Source organism: Bos grunniens, chromosome 10, assembly GCF_055505025.1.
Source record: "Bos grunniens cultivar Pamir isolate PY7600 chromosome 10, Bosgru_T2T1.0, whole genome shotgun sequence".
Classification (NCBI taxonomy): Eukaryota; Metazoa; Chordata; class Mammalia; order Artiodactyla; family Bovidae; genus Bos; species Bos grunniens.
In genome coordinates, this window is record NC_141174.1 from 42,717,853 (window position 1) to 42,732,142 (window position 14,290).

Consider the following 14,290-nt stretch of genomic DNA (forward strand, 5'->3'; position numbering starts at 1 on the left):
GAATACTGTTGTTTTTAATGAAATCAGTTACCTTTTAAAATAAATGATTATAATTCATTTACAGCATAGAAAAAATGTGGTATAAACATGAAAACTACAAGAGACAAGTTTACAGGCTGCATGAAGGAGCTTCAAAAACCACCTCAGGGCCTTGGACTGCCCTTGAGAAGAAAACATATTCTGAAGGAAGTAGGGTTGATATTTGCTTAGGCAGAATTGTGAGTTTAGCCTCATTCTATATGTGGAGATGGAGCACATGTCAGTGACCAAAACTAAACTAAACTGAAATTGAAAAGACTAAGGCCTGCTCATTGGGCTGTGTTACGGTGATTTAACGCCAGATTTAAACAAGTTGATTTGAATTGATTGCTTACCTTATACTTTTTGTTGCCTATCAAGACTACTTTTGTATAGATAAACGGTCTGTAGACCATCATGTCTCTGTAATCAAAGACTTAGTTACGTATATGTTAACTTGTCTAACAGTGACTCAAACTTTAAGTTAAATGGTTTATGAAATTTGACTGCTGCCTATTAGGACCTTAAAGAGACCAAATTCTACACATGGATTCATTAGAACTTGCCAATAAGAAAATAAGTTTAATGTGATGATAAGGTTCATTTAAATTTCAGGTAAGAACAATACTTTGAAACACTCGTATTTTGTTACTTGAATTGCATTTTAGCTTACATGTTACCTTGGCAAGTCCATGATCTGCTTAGGGGTCTAAAATGGAAAGTTTACTGGCCAAGAATAAATAAGTATAGAATCCAGTAAGCTTTATAGTTACCTCAGAAAAACTAAGAGCTTGAGCACAATAATTCTTCTAAAGTCTGCATTGTTGTTCAGTCACTAAGTCTTGTTCGACTTTTTGCCACCCCAGGCTCCTCTGCCCTCTACTATCTCCTGGAGTTTGCTCAAATTCATGTCCATTGAGTTGGTGATGCTATCTAACCATCTCGTCCTCTGCTGCCCCCTTCTCCTTTATCTCCCTTATCCCATTATCCCCATCTCTCATATAAGAATGTTACATTTTGAAGTATAGTTTTGGAGGTATGAACAGAATCATTTCATCTTTTGTTTATATCGTAGCCACATAAAGAAAATATCCCATTGAAAGTTTTATCTTAAGATATATTTTGTTCAAAATGATTGGTGATTGGAATAATAAAAGTTAATAATATAGGGCTAATATTTTTGTAGAAATTTAATAATTGAGTATTGTTTTTTAAATCCATGACCGAATGTCCACTATTTTAATGAAATGGCTAAAACACTATACCAAGAGTTTGATCAACTCTAAATGGCCTACTGGATGGCGCAAAATTTTCTGAAGTGTTTTATTTTAATTACCATACATAAAATTTTGTGTTACTACGTAATAAAAAAATCTAAAAAATTTTCTAGTTTTGACTTTATTTTTACAAATTGTTCAGCATTTGCTTTTAGATAGCCTGCTTTGGAAGGGAAGATGACAACATAATGAATAAGTACCTCCCAAGCTATAAATTTTACTCTAGGAATTAAATTCATTAATATATATCTTTTTAATGCAGAAGAAAAATTTTTTAATGTCATGACAAATTCATTAATTTTTTTTAAAAGTCATGACAAATGTCTTTTTTTTTTTTAAGGCGAGAAAAGGTCATCAGATAAAAGCTTCATCTTTATTAGAGTACTAGAATTGAAAAGATTCTCTTTGCGAAGGTTGATAATCACATGGAAAAAGACTAGAGTTTTCTGCTAATTGTATTTTGATAAATATGGGTAGAAAGTTTTATGGTAAATCTCTCATAGGAAATACAGATGTTAGAGAACAGATTGATGGTCTTTAAATGTTTGAAAACAAAACATCTCTACTTGAACTGGGTCTGGTCAACTTTAGTAGTATTACTCTGTACCCTGTCATTGTTTAAGATATATCTTCTTTTAAAATGTGTGAACTAGAGCACAAACATATATTTCTGTATTTCCATGACTTGACCTGTGTCTGGGCTTTCATAGTATAATTTTCAGGCTTACTCAGGGGAAACTAAAGATACCTGGATTGGCTCCAAAAATACTTCTTGAGCACAGATATTACATAACTGTTTTATACTTGTAGATGTTAGTCCATGATATGCTAGTTTCATGATTTGTGAAATACAGTATAACTTTCAGTCCTGCATTCTTGATTTAAATGATGTCCTTCAGAGATAGCCAACTGATCAGAAATGTTGGTCGTTGCCTTTGAAATTTTCAGCTCTATTCATCAGCTGTATAAGAAAGTTGGTTTTATTAGTATTAGAATACTTTGTCATGATCTGCTTTCTTTTTTTTTTTTTTTCCTTTCTTCTTTCCTGCCTTCCCTGACTAAGGTAATGCTGAGCTACTACTGAAAGGCCCTGGGGAAAGGGAATGTAGAGTAGCATCAGCTGGGATTGAGTTCCATGAAGAAAGTCTGATGTAGAGTTCAGCCAGAGGTAGACTGATGTAAAATCATTTGTGAACTGCCTACTTAAATGGTGAATTTTCTATCACTCGAAGTTGATTTGATGTTTTGAAGCAGTTGCCTTCAAATTATAAATGATCACTAGGCCTAAGTGAGAAGGTAGGAGACATCGGGTTTGAAAGCCTGGATTGAAAACTAGGAATGTTTTCAATGTTATCTGGGATGTTTATGGCCCTTCTAAGATATATAGCTTCTTCTTTCCACATAATGCCAACTAACCTATAGTAATAGATCAGTAGTTGCCTAGGACTGTGGGTGGGAGTTGATGAGGTAAGGGGAAGGAGGAAAACACAAGAAGACTTTTGGGGATGATGGATATGTTCATTAGCTTTATTGTGGTGATGAAGTCAAAGGTGTAGCGTATATTAAAACTCATTTGATTGTACACCTCAAATATGTGCAGTTTATTGTTTCAATCCTATCTCTTTAATAAATCTGTTCTAAAAAAACAAGATAGTTTTGTACTCCAGGCTAAATAGCTGTTGCCCCAGAGTAAATACCTAGAATGTTGCCTTTTAGTGTGGGCTGGGAGCTGGAACAGTACTTATCGTAACAAATAAATCATTTGAACTCTACAGCGAAAAATCTGTCCTAGAGAGAGAATTTCTCATATGATGGGAGAGAGATGACTTGGCTTCTGTTTTCATAGTCATGGCTGAAGGCAGGATTCATACAAGCATTATACAGAAAACTAAACCAAATAAGTCAGCAAAATAATAGAAAAATCTAACTCAAGAAATTTGCAAGACTATTATTTTTGCATGTAGATATGACATAATTCATAGTAATTAAATAATGAAACTAAGGAAAATAGGCAAAATGATTTTGAAAAGTTATTTTTTATATAGAGTATACCTCCTGGAACCATTCTGTTAACTCTTTTTCCAATTAGTAATTAATTTCACATGCTGAGAATCATGATGTTAACATTAAAAGATAATACCTTTGACCTCAAAAGATGTTTTGAGGAACAAAATTTTAACTTGAATTTTAGATCTAAAACTTTTGCCTGAGCTTATATTTCTTTTTAATATAAAATTAACAGACCTGAAAGTTTATAGGAATTATGTAAAATGTTCTTGACACAGATATTTGAATGCAAGGAATAGGACTCGGTCCAATGTGACAAATGAATATGACATTGGAACATTGCTATAAGAGTCTGTTAAATGAGTTGAAAATAGTTCTAGTACATGATTAACAGTATTGAGAAATAAATTTGTGTTTGCTTTATGACTTAACTAGTCTTAGTATTCTGTTCTAAAAAAGTATGACTTTCAAACTATAAGTGTATTTATAGGAACTTAGTGTGAGCTTGCTGTTTAAGCTTTAAAGACCATTTTTAATAACATAAAAATTAGAATTTTCTATTTGTTTTGTTCATTTTTCTTTTTTCTCTAAATTTTAGCTACCATTGAAGATTGACATCATTAAACATCCGAATGAAACAGATGGCAAAAGCACTGCTGTACATGCAAAACTCTTAGCACCTGAATTTGTAAATATTTATACATATCCGTGTATTCCAGAATATGAAGAAAAGGACCATGAAGTAGGCAGCTTATTTTTTTTTTTTTTACAGCTTTTCACATTGAATCTAAATATGAATTTTAAACTCCCTTGCCTTTCTAAACGTACTTGAACATAATTTAATATTTAATGGTCTTGGGTTAACCTTCTGTAGCCCTTAACAACATACAGTTTACTTCATTAGTATCTTAAAAGAGCAAATGATCCTAGATGTTAGGCTTTTTTGAGTCTGTCTTTCCACTTTTACTAGTTTGCGTTATTTCTTCCAATTTTTACTCTTTGCTAGTATTACTAGACCTGCTTTTACTTTTCTCCTTTTTCCATTCTTGTTCATACACTACACATAAAAACGCTAATTTGATACAAACTGAGAAACCAGATTACAAATGTTGAAATTTCTCCAGAAGAAAAAAAGAAAGACTAAGCTAGAAGGATTTTTAGAAATCCTTTCTAAATTAAAAGCTTTAGTACATGGCTTTTGTGATATTTATTTTGGCTACTGAGAGGCCTTCCTTGCTCATTTCTAGATTCTTAATGGATTTTCACCTAGTTGAAATGGTCACATTAGTGACAACAGGTCTTTACAGCTGGTCTTGTTGAAAAGTGATGTTGCTATAGATCTCAAAAAACTAGGCCTTGAATACTTCTGAAAGAAACATAAACACCTCTAGGTCTCTTGGGAGAACATTTGTTGGTATGGTAAATCTAGAAACAAAAAATCAATGCATTCATTTGTTTAAGAAAAAACTAGGTAAGTTTTTCCTTTCCTATCAATATATTGTAATTTTTGGTTGAATTTATATAGAAAGTTGTGTTTGTAAATGATATCTGAGTTTGGGATCTAGGAATGTATTTGTATTTCCTTCTTTGATCAGCTAGATATCATGTCAGTTACATAGAACATAGTGTAGCTAGGTAATATAAAAAGACATGATGTGCTTATAATCTAAGAAAACTAAGAAGCCCTGAACTTTGCTAGTTGGGTATGGGGGAAAGGTAGGTGTGCATTGTGAGTGTCTGAAAAACCTTATAACATTGAAGTTTATAAATTTAAGATTTTAAATTTTAATATTTATTTTTCATATTAAAAATGATAATCTCCACTCAAAAATCTTTGGAAATACGGAAAAATATGGAGGATAAATACCCATGATTCTATCAACATTTATTCATTTAACAAATATTTGCTGGGTGCCTGCTTTGTGTTAGGAGTTGTTCATACCTTGGAGGTTCTACAGTATATAAGGTCTCAGTAAAAATATGCTGAAAGAAAGGAAGTACCATAATTCACTGAGTAGTTCCTTAACAGATTTTTAAAGTTTTCACTGTAATAAACATACTTTAACATATATTCTGGGTATTGTGTGTATGTTTAGAATTATTAAGATAAATTTCCATAATTGAAATCTCATTTGGCTAGAGAGTATGAATATTTCAGGACTCTTGACGTATATTGCCAGATTGCTTTCACAGAGTTACGTTATTTAAACTTGACATCAGTAATGGCTTTAAAAGCTTATTACACTGTTTCCTCCAGAGAAGGCAATGGCACCCTACTCCAGTACTCTTGCCTGGAGAATCCCATGGATTGAGGAGCCTGCTAGGCTGCAGTCCATGGGGTTGCTCAGAGTCAGAGACAACTAAGCAACTTCACTTTCACTTTTCACTTTCATGCATTGGAGAAGGAGATGGCAACCCACTCCAGTGTTCTTGCCTGGAGAATCCCAGGGACGGGGGAGCCTGGTGGGCTACCGTCTATGGGGTCGCACAGAGTTGGACACGACTGATGTGACATAGCAGCAGCAGCATACTGTTTCCTCACCAGCACTGGCTGTATCATTTGTTTTCTCTTTGCTTATTATATAGGTGAAGATGCTATTTAATTATCAAGCACTTTTCAATGGTTCTTTTACAAAGTACCCCATACTTTGCCTTTTATCTTATGAAACATTATAGAGTTTAGTTTTTTTATGTAAGATACAATTAACCTGGTTTCTATCAATAAGTGAATAACTTATTTTAAAGTATAGAAGTATTTCTTGGTAGTATATTATGATTATAGGTTACTAAGGAAGAACCAAAAACTTTACCATATATGTATTAAAGAGGCACATATACTAAAACCTAATGCTTTTTTCTCAGATACTCAACATAGTTTTTCCTCTTGAAGTTTTAAGTCTGAATTTATTAATTTTGAAGATCATAGCACACTACTAACGTAAGCTTCTTTGCTTTAGGTTGCACTTGTATTTCCTGGACCTAAGTCTGTTTCAGTAAAAGATATTTCTTTTCATCTACAAAAAAAGAGTCAAAATAGCATTAGAGGCAAAAATGATGACCTTGATAAGCCATCCATTAAACGCAAGAAAACTGAAGAACCGGATTTGAATGACAGCAAGTGCAAAGACACAACACTGAAAAAAATTGTATTCATAGATAGCACCTGGAACCAAACAAACAAAATATTCACTGATGAGAGACTTCAAGGTAAATAAGAATAAAAATGTTGCATTTATTTTTTTGACTTCTCCTTCTCCCAACTTTCACAAACTTCAGACCTACTGATGCATTCAAGAAGAGTTGCATTGCCACCTTTGCTTTATTTTTTCTTCTCTATTATATGTATCTGTGTGTACTTAGATATGTATATTTTTGGTTGAACCATTTGAAAGTAAGTTGCAGGCTTTACAGCACATCACCCTTAAATATCTAAGTATACATCCTTAAGAATGGCGTAATTGCTATACCATTATCACTATAAGAAAGTTAGCAAAAGTTCTATAATCTTTAGTCCAAATTTACATTTCCCTAATTGACCCAAAAATATCTCTTGTAGCCTTTTGCCTCTGATACAGCATGTGAACTCAGATTCCATTTGGTTATTGTCTCTTTAGTCTCTTTTAATGTAGAACAGTTCCCTGTTTTTGCATTTTATGACTTGGGCTTGTGTGACGAGGACAGGTCAGTTGTCTGCTGGTTTTAATATTAGATTCAGTTTAAATATTTTTGTAAGGATACTTCAGATAAGGATAAATCCATGGTTGTCTACAAAAATTGTACTTTATATATGTTGTTTTGATATAATTAATAGTAGCATTCCCTTTCAGAAATGAAGCTGTTTAGGTGATTAGTTACCCTATTCGTAGCTAAAGTTGTATACATCAAATAAGAGGACATGGTGTACCTTTAATAGGTAATTAGTTACCCTATTCGTAGCTAAAATTGTATACATCAAATAAGAGGACATAGTGTACCTTTTTCTATTACTGCTGATAACGTTAATTCCTTGATTAAAGTGGTGATTGCCAGATCTCTCCATTATAAAGTTTATTTTCTTTGTTGAAATTACTAGTAATCTGTGGGGTAATACTTTTAAGACACTGAACTGTTTCCCAACTGCTTTTTACAAAGTGGTTTTAGTATTTATTGATATGTGTGTGTGTGTTAGTTGCTCAGTTGTGCCCGACTCTATGACCCCATGGACTGTGGCCACCAGGCTCCTCTGTCCATGGAGTTCTTCAGGCAAGAATACTGGAGTGGGTAGCCATTCCCTTCTCCAGGGGGTCTTCCCGACCCAGGGTTTGAATCTGGTCTCTTGCATTGCTGACAGACTATTGCCTAAATCAGTAATTACATTAAGGATTACAAAATGATGAAATTTTAATGTTATTATTTCCTCTACATTTGTTTGCTGGCATTCTTATGTAAAGATGAGCTTTTCTTTTTTTCTCTCCTTTTTCCTGTCTCTCCCACCACCTCTTTTTGGGATCATTGTGGTCTTACGGATTTCCTTTTCATTCAGTATATTATAATCTATCATGATTGTATTCTTTTTGATGCCCACATTGTCTAAAATTTTGCCATTGGTAACATTCAGGTCCTTTGTGGCATGGCCTCTTTAGTCTTTCTGGTACAACAAGCTGTCCCAAGTTCACTTGTACTTTTTTCCTGCCCCGGACCTAGAATTAATTGTTTGAAGGAACTATGGTTCTTTTAATGGGGAATGTTATTAGAAACCAAGATCTGATACATTTATTACTGCTTGTATATCATTGCTTCAGTGGACAGAGCCAAGAAAAATAAATAGCTATGTATTGAGTTCACATGAATAGTTCCAATTCAGATTTAACATTTCTTTCTTTTTTTTGTTTGTATATATTTCTTTAGAATGAAAAGCTTAGTTTCTAATAATTAATGGTTTAAAGAGTTGCTTTACTTGCCCAAATAACACAACTAGTAATATGAAGAATATTACCTGTCTTGTTCGCTTGTTCCTTACTCAGTTCTTTAGGCTTTCTCAGTAGTTTTTTTTAAAAGCTTTGGGTTTATTTCTGGCTCTTTGGTGGTTTTATTTGTATACCATATATGATTAGAGAGCAGGAAAGTTACCCAGTTGGTTTTAAGCAGTTTCCAAATCAGTTTCAAACTGGAAGAGCTTCTCCTGGGCAGTTATTAAAAATGTACATCATGTAGAAAAGAAAGTGTATGGCACTTTTTGGAATCTTGTGTTAATTAGTCTCAAGCTTAAGTGAATGACAATACTAGATTTAACTCACTTAATTTATATAGTTTATACCCCTTCAAAACATACATGTTAGTAAGATTTCTTTGTCATTCTGCTTCTCTCTGATTGGGTGTATGTGTGTGAGAAAGATAGACAGAGACAAAGAAATGGTGTGTTTGTGTTCTTGTGTGTTTCTGTTCTTGTGTGTTTCTGTGTTTGGGAAGGGTGTATATATGGAGAGTGACTGCAAAAAGACGACAGAATAAGATTTGTAATCTTATTGCTAATGTTTGATTGATGAAACCCTAAAACCCTGCTCTTTGGAGTATTGCCTGCCATATTCCCTTGAATAGTTACAGTTGCACGTTACCCAGTTTGAAGATTTTTCCTGAGCCATTTTCTTTAAAGTACCTTATATGGTAATGGAAAGGATCGAATGAAGGACACAAGTGGTATTAACACTTGAAAAAAATTATAAAGGGGATTATTGAGGTACAATTTAAATCTGTTAAGCCTTTGTGCTTAAGGCTTCAAATCACATTTGGACAAAAGTTTTCTGTTATTCATTCTCAGATCACATAGAAAGTATCATATATTTCAGTTCTGTGCTACATCAGAATTTTAAATGGATTTCTTAATTCCTTCAAAATCATGAAATAAACAGATTTCTAGAGTCATTTTTTTCTGCATGTCCTACTTCAACCCCTTTCCCTTCTTGACTCCTCATTGCACCACAGGAACTGTTTAGGGCTCAGCATATTTATTATCTCTATATGTGTGTGAAATACCAGTTTCCAGATAAGCCAAGTTACTTCCACAAGAAACAACCCTTGTTTGTTATAAATCATTGCCGTTAGGTTTTAAAACATTTTATCATTTGATGGGATTAAGCTGAACAACTAACTCTAAATTTCTATTTAAACCCTCAAATGTACTGTATTAGAATGTTTCTGTTTCTCTTATTATGAATGCTGAGATTACGAATCCTCTTAACAATGTAACATACTCTTTTGCCAAACTTTACAGAGAAATAGCTGTGAATGTTTTACTGCTCTCAAAACAAAACATTTGAAGTTTGAGTGCCTAATTTAATCATGAAATGTAAGCCTGCAAGTGAAGAGTGGCATAATGTTCTTGAAGATTCATCATTGAAAGGCTTGGGGGAATGCATTGGGGAAGGCTGGTGTCTTTTTGTTGGGGAAGGAGTCCAAATTACTAAAACTAGCATTCATCTCACTTCGATAAGTGGTGCTGGGAAAACTGAACGGCTGCATGTAAAAGAATGAAATTAAAATATTCTCTAATACCATATACAATAATAAACTCAAAATGGATTAAAGACATAAATGTAAGACAGATACTAGAAAACTCCTAGAGGAAAACATACGTGTGTACACATATACACATACACACAATAGAATACTACTCAGCCATTAAAAAAGAATGAAATCTTGCCATTTGCAGTAACACGGATGGACTTGAAGGGCATTATGCTAAGTGACATAATGGAAAGACAAATATTGTATGATATCAGTTATATGTGAAATCTAAAAAAATACAAGGATATAGTAAAAGAGATGCAGACTCACTGATGTAAAGAACAAGCTGCTGGATACCAGTGAAGGAGGGGCAATATAGGGGTAGGAAAGTAAAAGGGACAAACTGTAAAGTAAGCTATAAAGATGTATTGTATGGCACAGGGAATACAGCAAATATTTTATAATAACTATAAATGGGGTTGGAGAAGGCAATGGCACCCCACTCCAGCACTCTTGCCTGGAAAATCCCAGGGACGGAGGAGCCTGGTAGGCTGCAGTCCATGGGGTCACTAAGAGTCGGACAGGACTCAGCGACTTCACTTTCACTTTTCACTTTCCTGCATTGGAGAAGGAAATGGCAACCCACTCCAATGTTCTTGCCTGGAGAATCCCAGGGACAGGGGAGCCTCGTGGGCTGCTGTATATGGGATCACACAGAGTCGGACACAACTGAAGCGACTTAGCAGCAGTAGCAGCAGCATAAATGGGGTATAACCTTTAAAAATTATGAATCGCTATGTTGTATACTTGTAACTTATATTGTACAACATACTTTCAATTAAAAAAAGATTTGCTTTTTTTAGATTATTAGTTTTGCTTTTTTTTTTTTGACTTGTAGTTTTTTCAGGACTCAAATTTTAAACTCGCCATTTTGTTTCTAAGATTGTAGCTATTGTTTACTCATTTTCACTACTGTGAATGTATGATTGTGTGAATATACTGAGGTTTATTCAGTCTTCTGTTGATGAAACAATTTATTTCTGGTTTTTGCTACAGCACTACAATGTGCTACTATTACACACAGTGCTACTATGAACATTCTTGCACATGTGCAAGCTTCCTCTAGGAAACATACCTAGAACTGGAATTGCTGTTTTGTTACGTATAAGAGTGTTCAGTCTTACAGGACGATGCCAACTATTTTCCAAAGTGTGGGTATGCAAGTTTATACTCCCATCATTAATGTGCAAGAATTCCTATCAGTTCATAATGCCTCCTACCATTGTGTCGTCAAATGTTGGATACTTGCCAATAGAGTGGGTATAATATGGTATCTGGTTGTAGTCATAATTTACCTTTCACTAATGACTAATTGGGTTGAGCATCATTTTGTTTGCTTATTTGGCCGTACAGTACTCTTGCCGGGAAAATCCCATGGACGGAGGAGCCTGGTGGGCTGCAGTCCATGAGGTCACTAAGAGTCGGACACGACTGAGCGACTTCACTTTGACTTTTCACTTTCATGCATTGGAGAAGGAAATGGCAACCCATTCCAGTATTCTTGCCTGGAGAATCCCAGGGACGGGGGAGCTTGGTGGGCTGCCCTCTGTGGGGTCGCACAGAGTCGGACACGACTGAAGCGACTTAGCAGCAGCAGCAGCAATCCTGTTCTGTGAAATATCTATGTCCATTTTTCTAGTGTTTTGTTTTTCTTATTGATTTGTAGGAATTCTTTATATATTCTAGAATATATATACTTATGTTTTGAAATATCTTCATGCAGTCTCTGACTCATCTTCTAAATTTCTTTATGGTATCTTTTGAAGAACTGAAATTCTTAGTGTGGAATTTATCCATCTTTCATGTTTTAGCACTTTTTTTCCTTTTAAAAATCTCTCTATATATTTCACCATGACAAGGCTGTGATCCAAAAGATGCTTGCTTCTTGAAAGGAAAGCTATGATAAACCTAGACAGCATATTAAAAAGCAGAGACATCACTTTGCCAACAAAGGTCCATATAGTCAAAGCTATGATTTTTCTAGTAGTCATGTTCGGATGTGAGAGTTGGACCATAAAGAAGACTGAGTGCCAAAGAATCGATGCTTTTGAATTGTGGTGCTGGAGACTTTTGAGATTCCCTTGGACTGCAAGGAGATCAAAACAGTCAATCCTAATAATAATCCTAATAATAAAGGAAATCAATCCTGAATATGCATTGGAGTTACTGATACTGAAGCTGAAGTTCCAATACCTTGGCCACCTCATGCGAAGAGCCGACTTATTGGTAAAGATTCTGATGCTGGGAAAGATTGAGGGCAAAAGGAGAAGGGGGCAGCGGAGGATGAGGTGGTTGGATGGCATCATCAACTCAATGAACATGAATTTGAGCAAACCCCATGAGATAGTGAATGACAGAGAAGCCTGGCATGCTGCAGTCCATGGGGTCACAAAGAGTAAGACACAACTTAGCAACTGAACAACAACAACAGATGTCAATTGTGTTTTTCCCTTTTCAATTATTATGCATGTAATTAATTTATTGTTTTTGTAGTATTGTGTTAACAAAGACCTTGAGTGCAGTATTGAACGGAAGCCTTGTGGAGGTCATTCCTATTGTGTTATATTCTGTTGATCATTGTCTTTTAAATGGCAGGTTTAGTCAGTTTATATTTGCTGTGAGTATTGATTTAGAATAAAATATGATTTTTTAAAAGCAAATTTTATTGTGAGTCTGAGTGTTGGTCTAAGGTGCTAAAAGCCTTCTGAGTTTGTTGACATCTGAGTTGTAAGAGATGAGAGTGAAAGTGAAAGTGGCTTAGTCATGTCCGTCTCTCTGTGACCTCATGGACTGTACAATTCATGGAATTCTCTAGGCCAGAATACTGGTGTAGAGCCTTTCCCTTCTCCAGGGGATCTTCCTAAACCAGGGATCGAACCCAGGTCTCCCACATTGCAGGCAGGTTCTTTACCAGCTGAGCCACAAGGGAAGCCCAAAAGATGAGAGTACTATTGTAAGATTTCATGAGTCATTTCCGCTTTAAATATTTAGGAGCACAGCATTAGCTGACTGTGTCCCCAAGGCTCTGAAACACAGATGTGACAGCTAATGAAACAGCTCTAGATACTCTATACATGAAGAGAGAGCCAAAAAGTGATCATCCAGTAGCTTTAACAGTATTAAGAACCGTTAACCTGCCGATCTGGTCTCAGTGAGTTTCAGAATGAATGATGTCTTAAAAATGTCAATTTATCAAGGAAATGAAACTCTTCTGAAAATTGGTGAACTTAATCCTGTCACAGGTTAAAGTGGAAAAAGACATTGGTAAATAGATGACAGAGATGACCATCTTAAATGTTAACCACTTGTAACCCATTGGTGTAAGGTCTGAGACTTATAGATAACTGTCATGGATAATATTTCATCCTGTGTTTTGTATTGCTTCTGTATATATCTTAATACATTTGAGAAAATACCCTGTTTGGAATTGGGATTGAAGAAGTCTAAAAAAAGAATCCTTAAAATAATTAAGGGAAATCATTATTGTACCATACTCTGTGGTTAACAAGAAATACCTATATATTTCTTATTTGTTTTTGGCAGGGTTGCTACAAGTTGAGTTGAAAACAAGAAAAACTTGCTTTTGGCGCCATCAAAAAGGAAAGCCAGATACCTTCCTTTCCACAATTGAAGCCATTTACTACTTTTTGGTAGACTATCATACTGATATATTAAAAGAGAAATACAAAGGACAATATGATAATCTTTTATTTTTCTACTCTTTTATGCACCAGTTGATAAAGAATGCCAAGTGCCCTGGAGACAAGGAAACAAGAAAACTTACCCATTAGTTTTTTCAAAAAAGTTACTTATGTAATTTTATTTTGCTAAAATCAATAAAATTATAATTGTGCTTTGTTTATTCCTAGGAAATATTCATGTGTAATGTCGGTAAGACCACTTGAAAAAGTAAGGTTTTATTTATTTTACTTCATATTTTTTAAAATGAAGATATTTCTAAGGGAATTTTCAGAGATAGTGTTGACCAAAAAATTCATTTCAGAATTCACTTGCTCAAGTTTGGCAGATCTAAATTTTATTACTATATTTTAATATAATAATGTGTTATTTTATATCTATGTGATATAATTAGATATTTCTTTAGAGATCTTCATATCTTTCCACCTATACTCACAGAATCTCCTCAAGTAATTTGCTCAAGGTTGATGGCAAACCTGGGCAGAACTAGAATTGTAGCTCCAGTCCATAGGGCTGTTTCTTTTAAGTCCATATTGCCTCTGATGGACTTTTTTTTTTTTTTTAATCTGCATCTTTTTTAAGGAGGAATTGTTAATAATCACATCCTGTCTTAGGGATGGACATATGACCCAGGTTAGCAAGCAAAATGCCTAGTGATTGATCCAGGATAAGTACATGTTTCCTTTTTGATAAGTAATATGAATGTTCAAGGAAATAGGGACTGTTTTTCTTAAAGCAGTATGGTT

General features: G+C 34.5%; 1 protein-coding gene across 24 annotated transcripts in view; it reads left to right on the forward strand.

The window, feature by feature from the left end:
- Positions 1 to 14,290, forward strand: part of DTWD1 (DTW motif tRNA-uridine aminocarboxypropyltransferase 1) — a 94,366-nt gene that overhangs the window by 5,095 nt on the left and 74,981 nt on the right. For 6 of the 24 annotated variants that reach the window (XM_086320857.1, XM_086320855.1, XM_086320854.1 and 3 more), the window contains 3 exons: positions 3,901 to 4,044; positions 6,260 to 6,509; positions 13,389 to 13,707. In XM_086320857.1, the coding sequence (XP_086176983.1) occupies positions 3,901 to 4,044; positions 6,260 to 6,509; positions 13,389 to 13,636 (642 nt within the window). In that variant the 3' untranslated portion in view covers positions 13,637 to 13,707. Of the gene's footprint in view, positions 1 to 3,900; positions 4,045 to 6,259; positions 6,510 to 11,829; positions 12,506 to 13,388; positions 13,708 to 14,290 lie in introns of those variants that run through there. The other 18 variants (XR_015134464.1, XR_015134463.1, XM_086320859.1 and 15 more) reach the window with 5 other exon arrangements.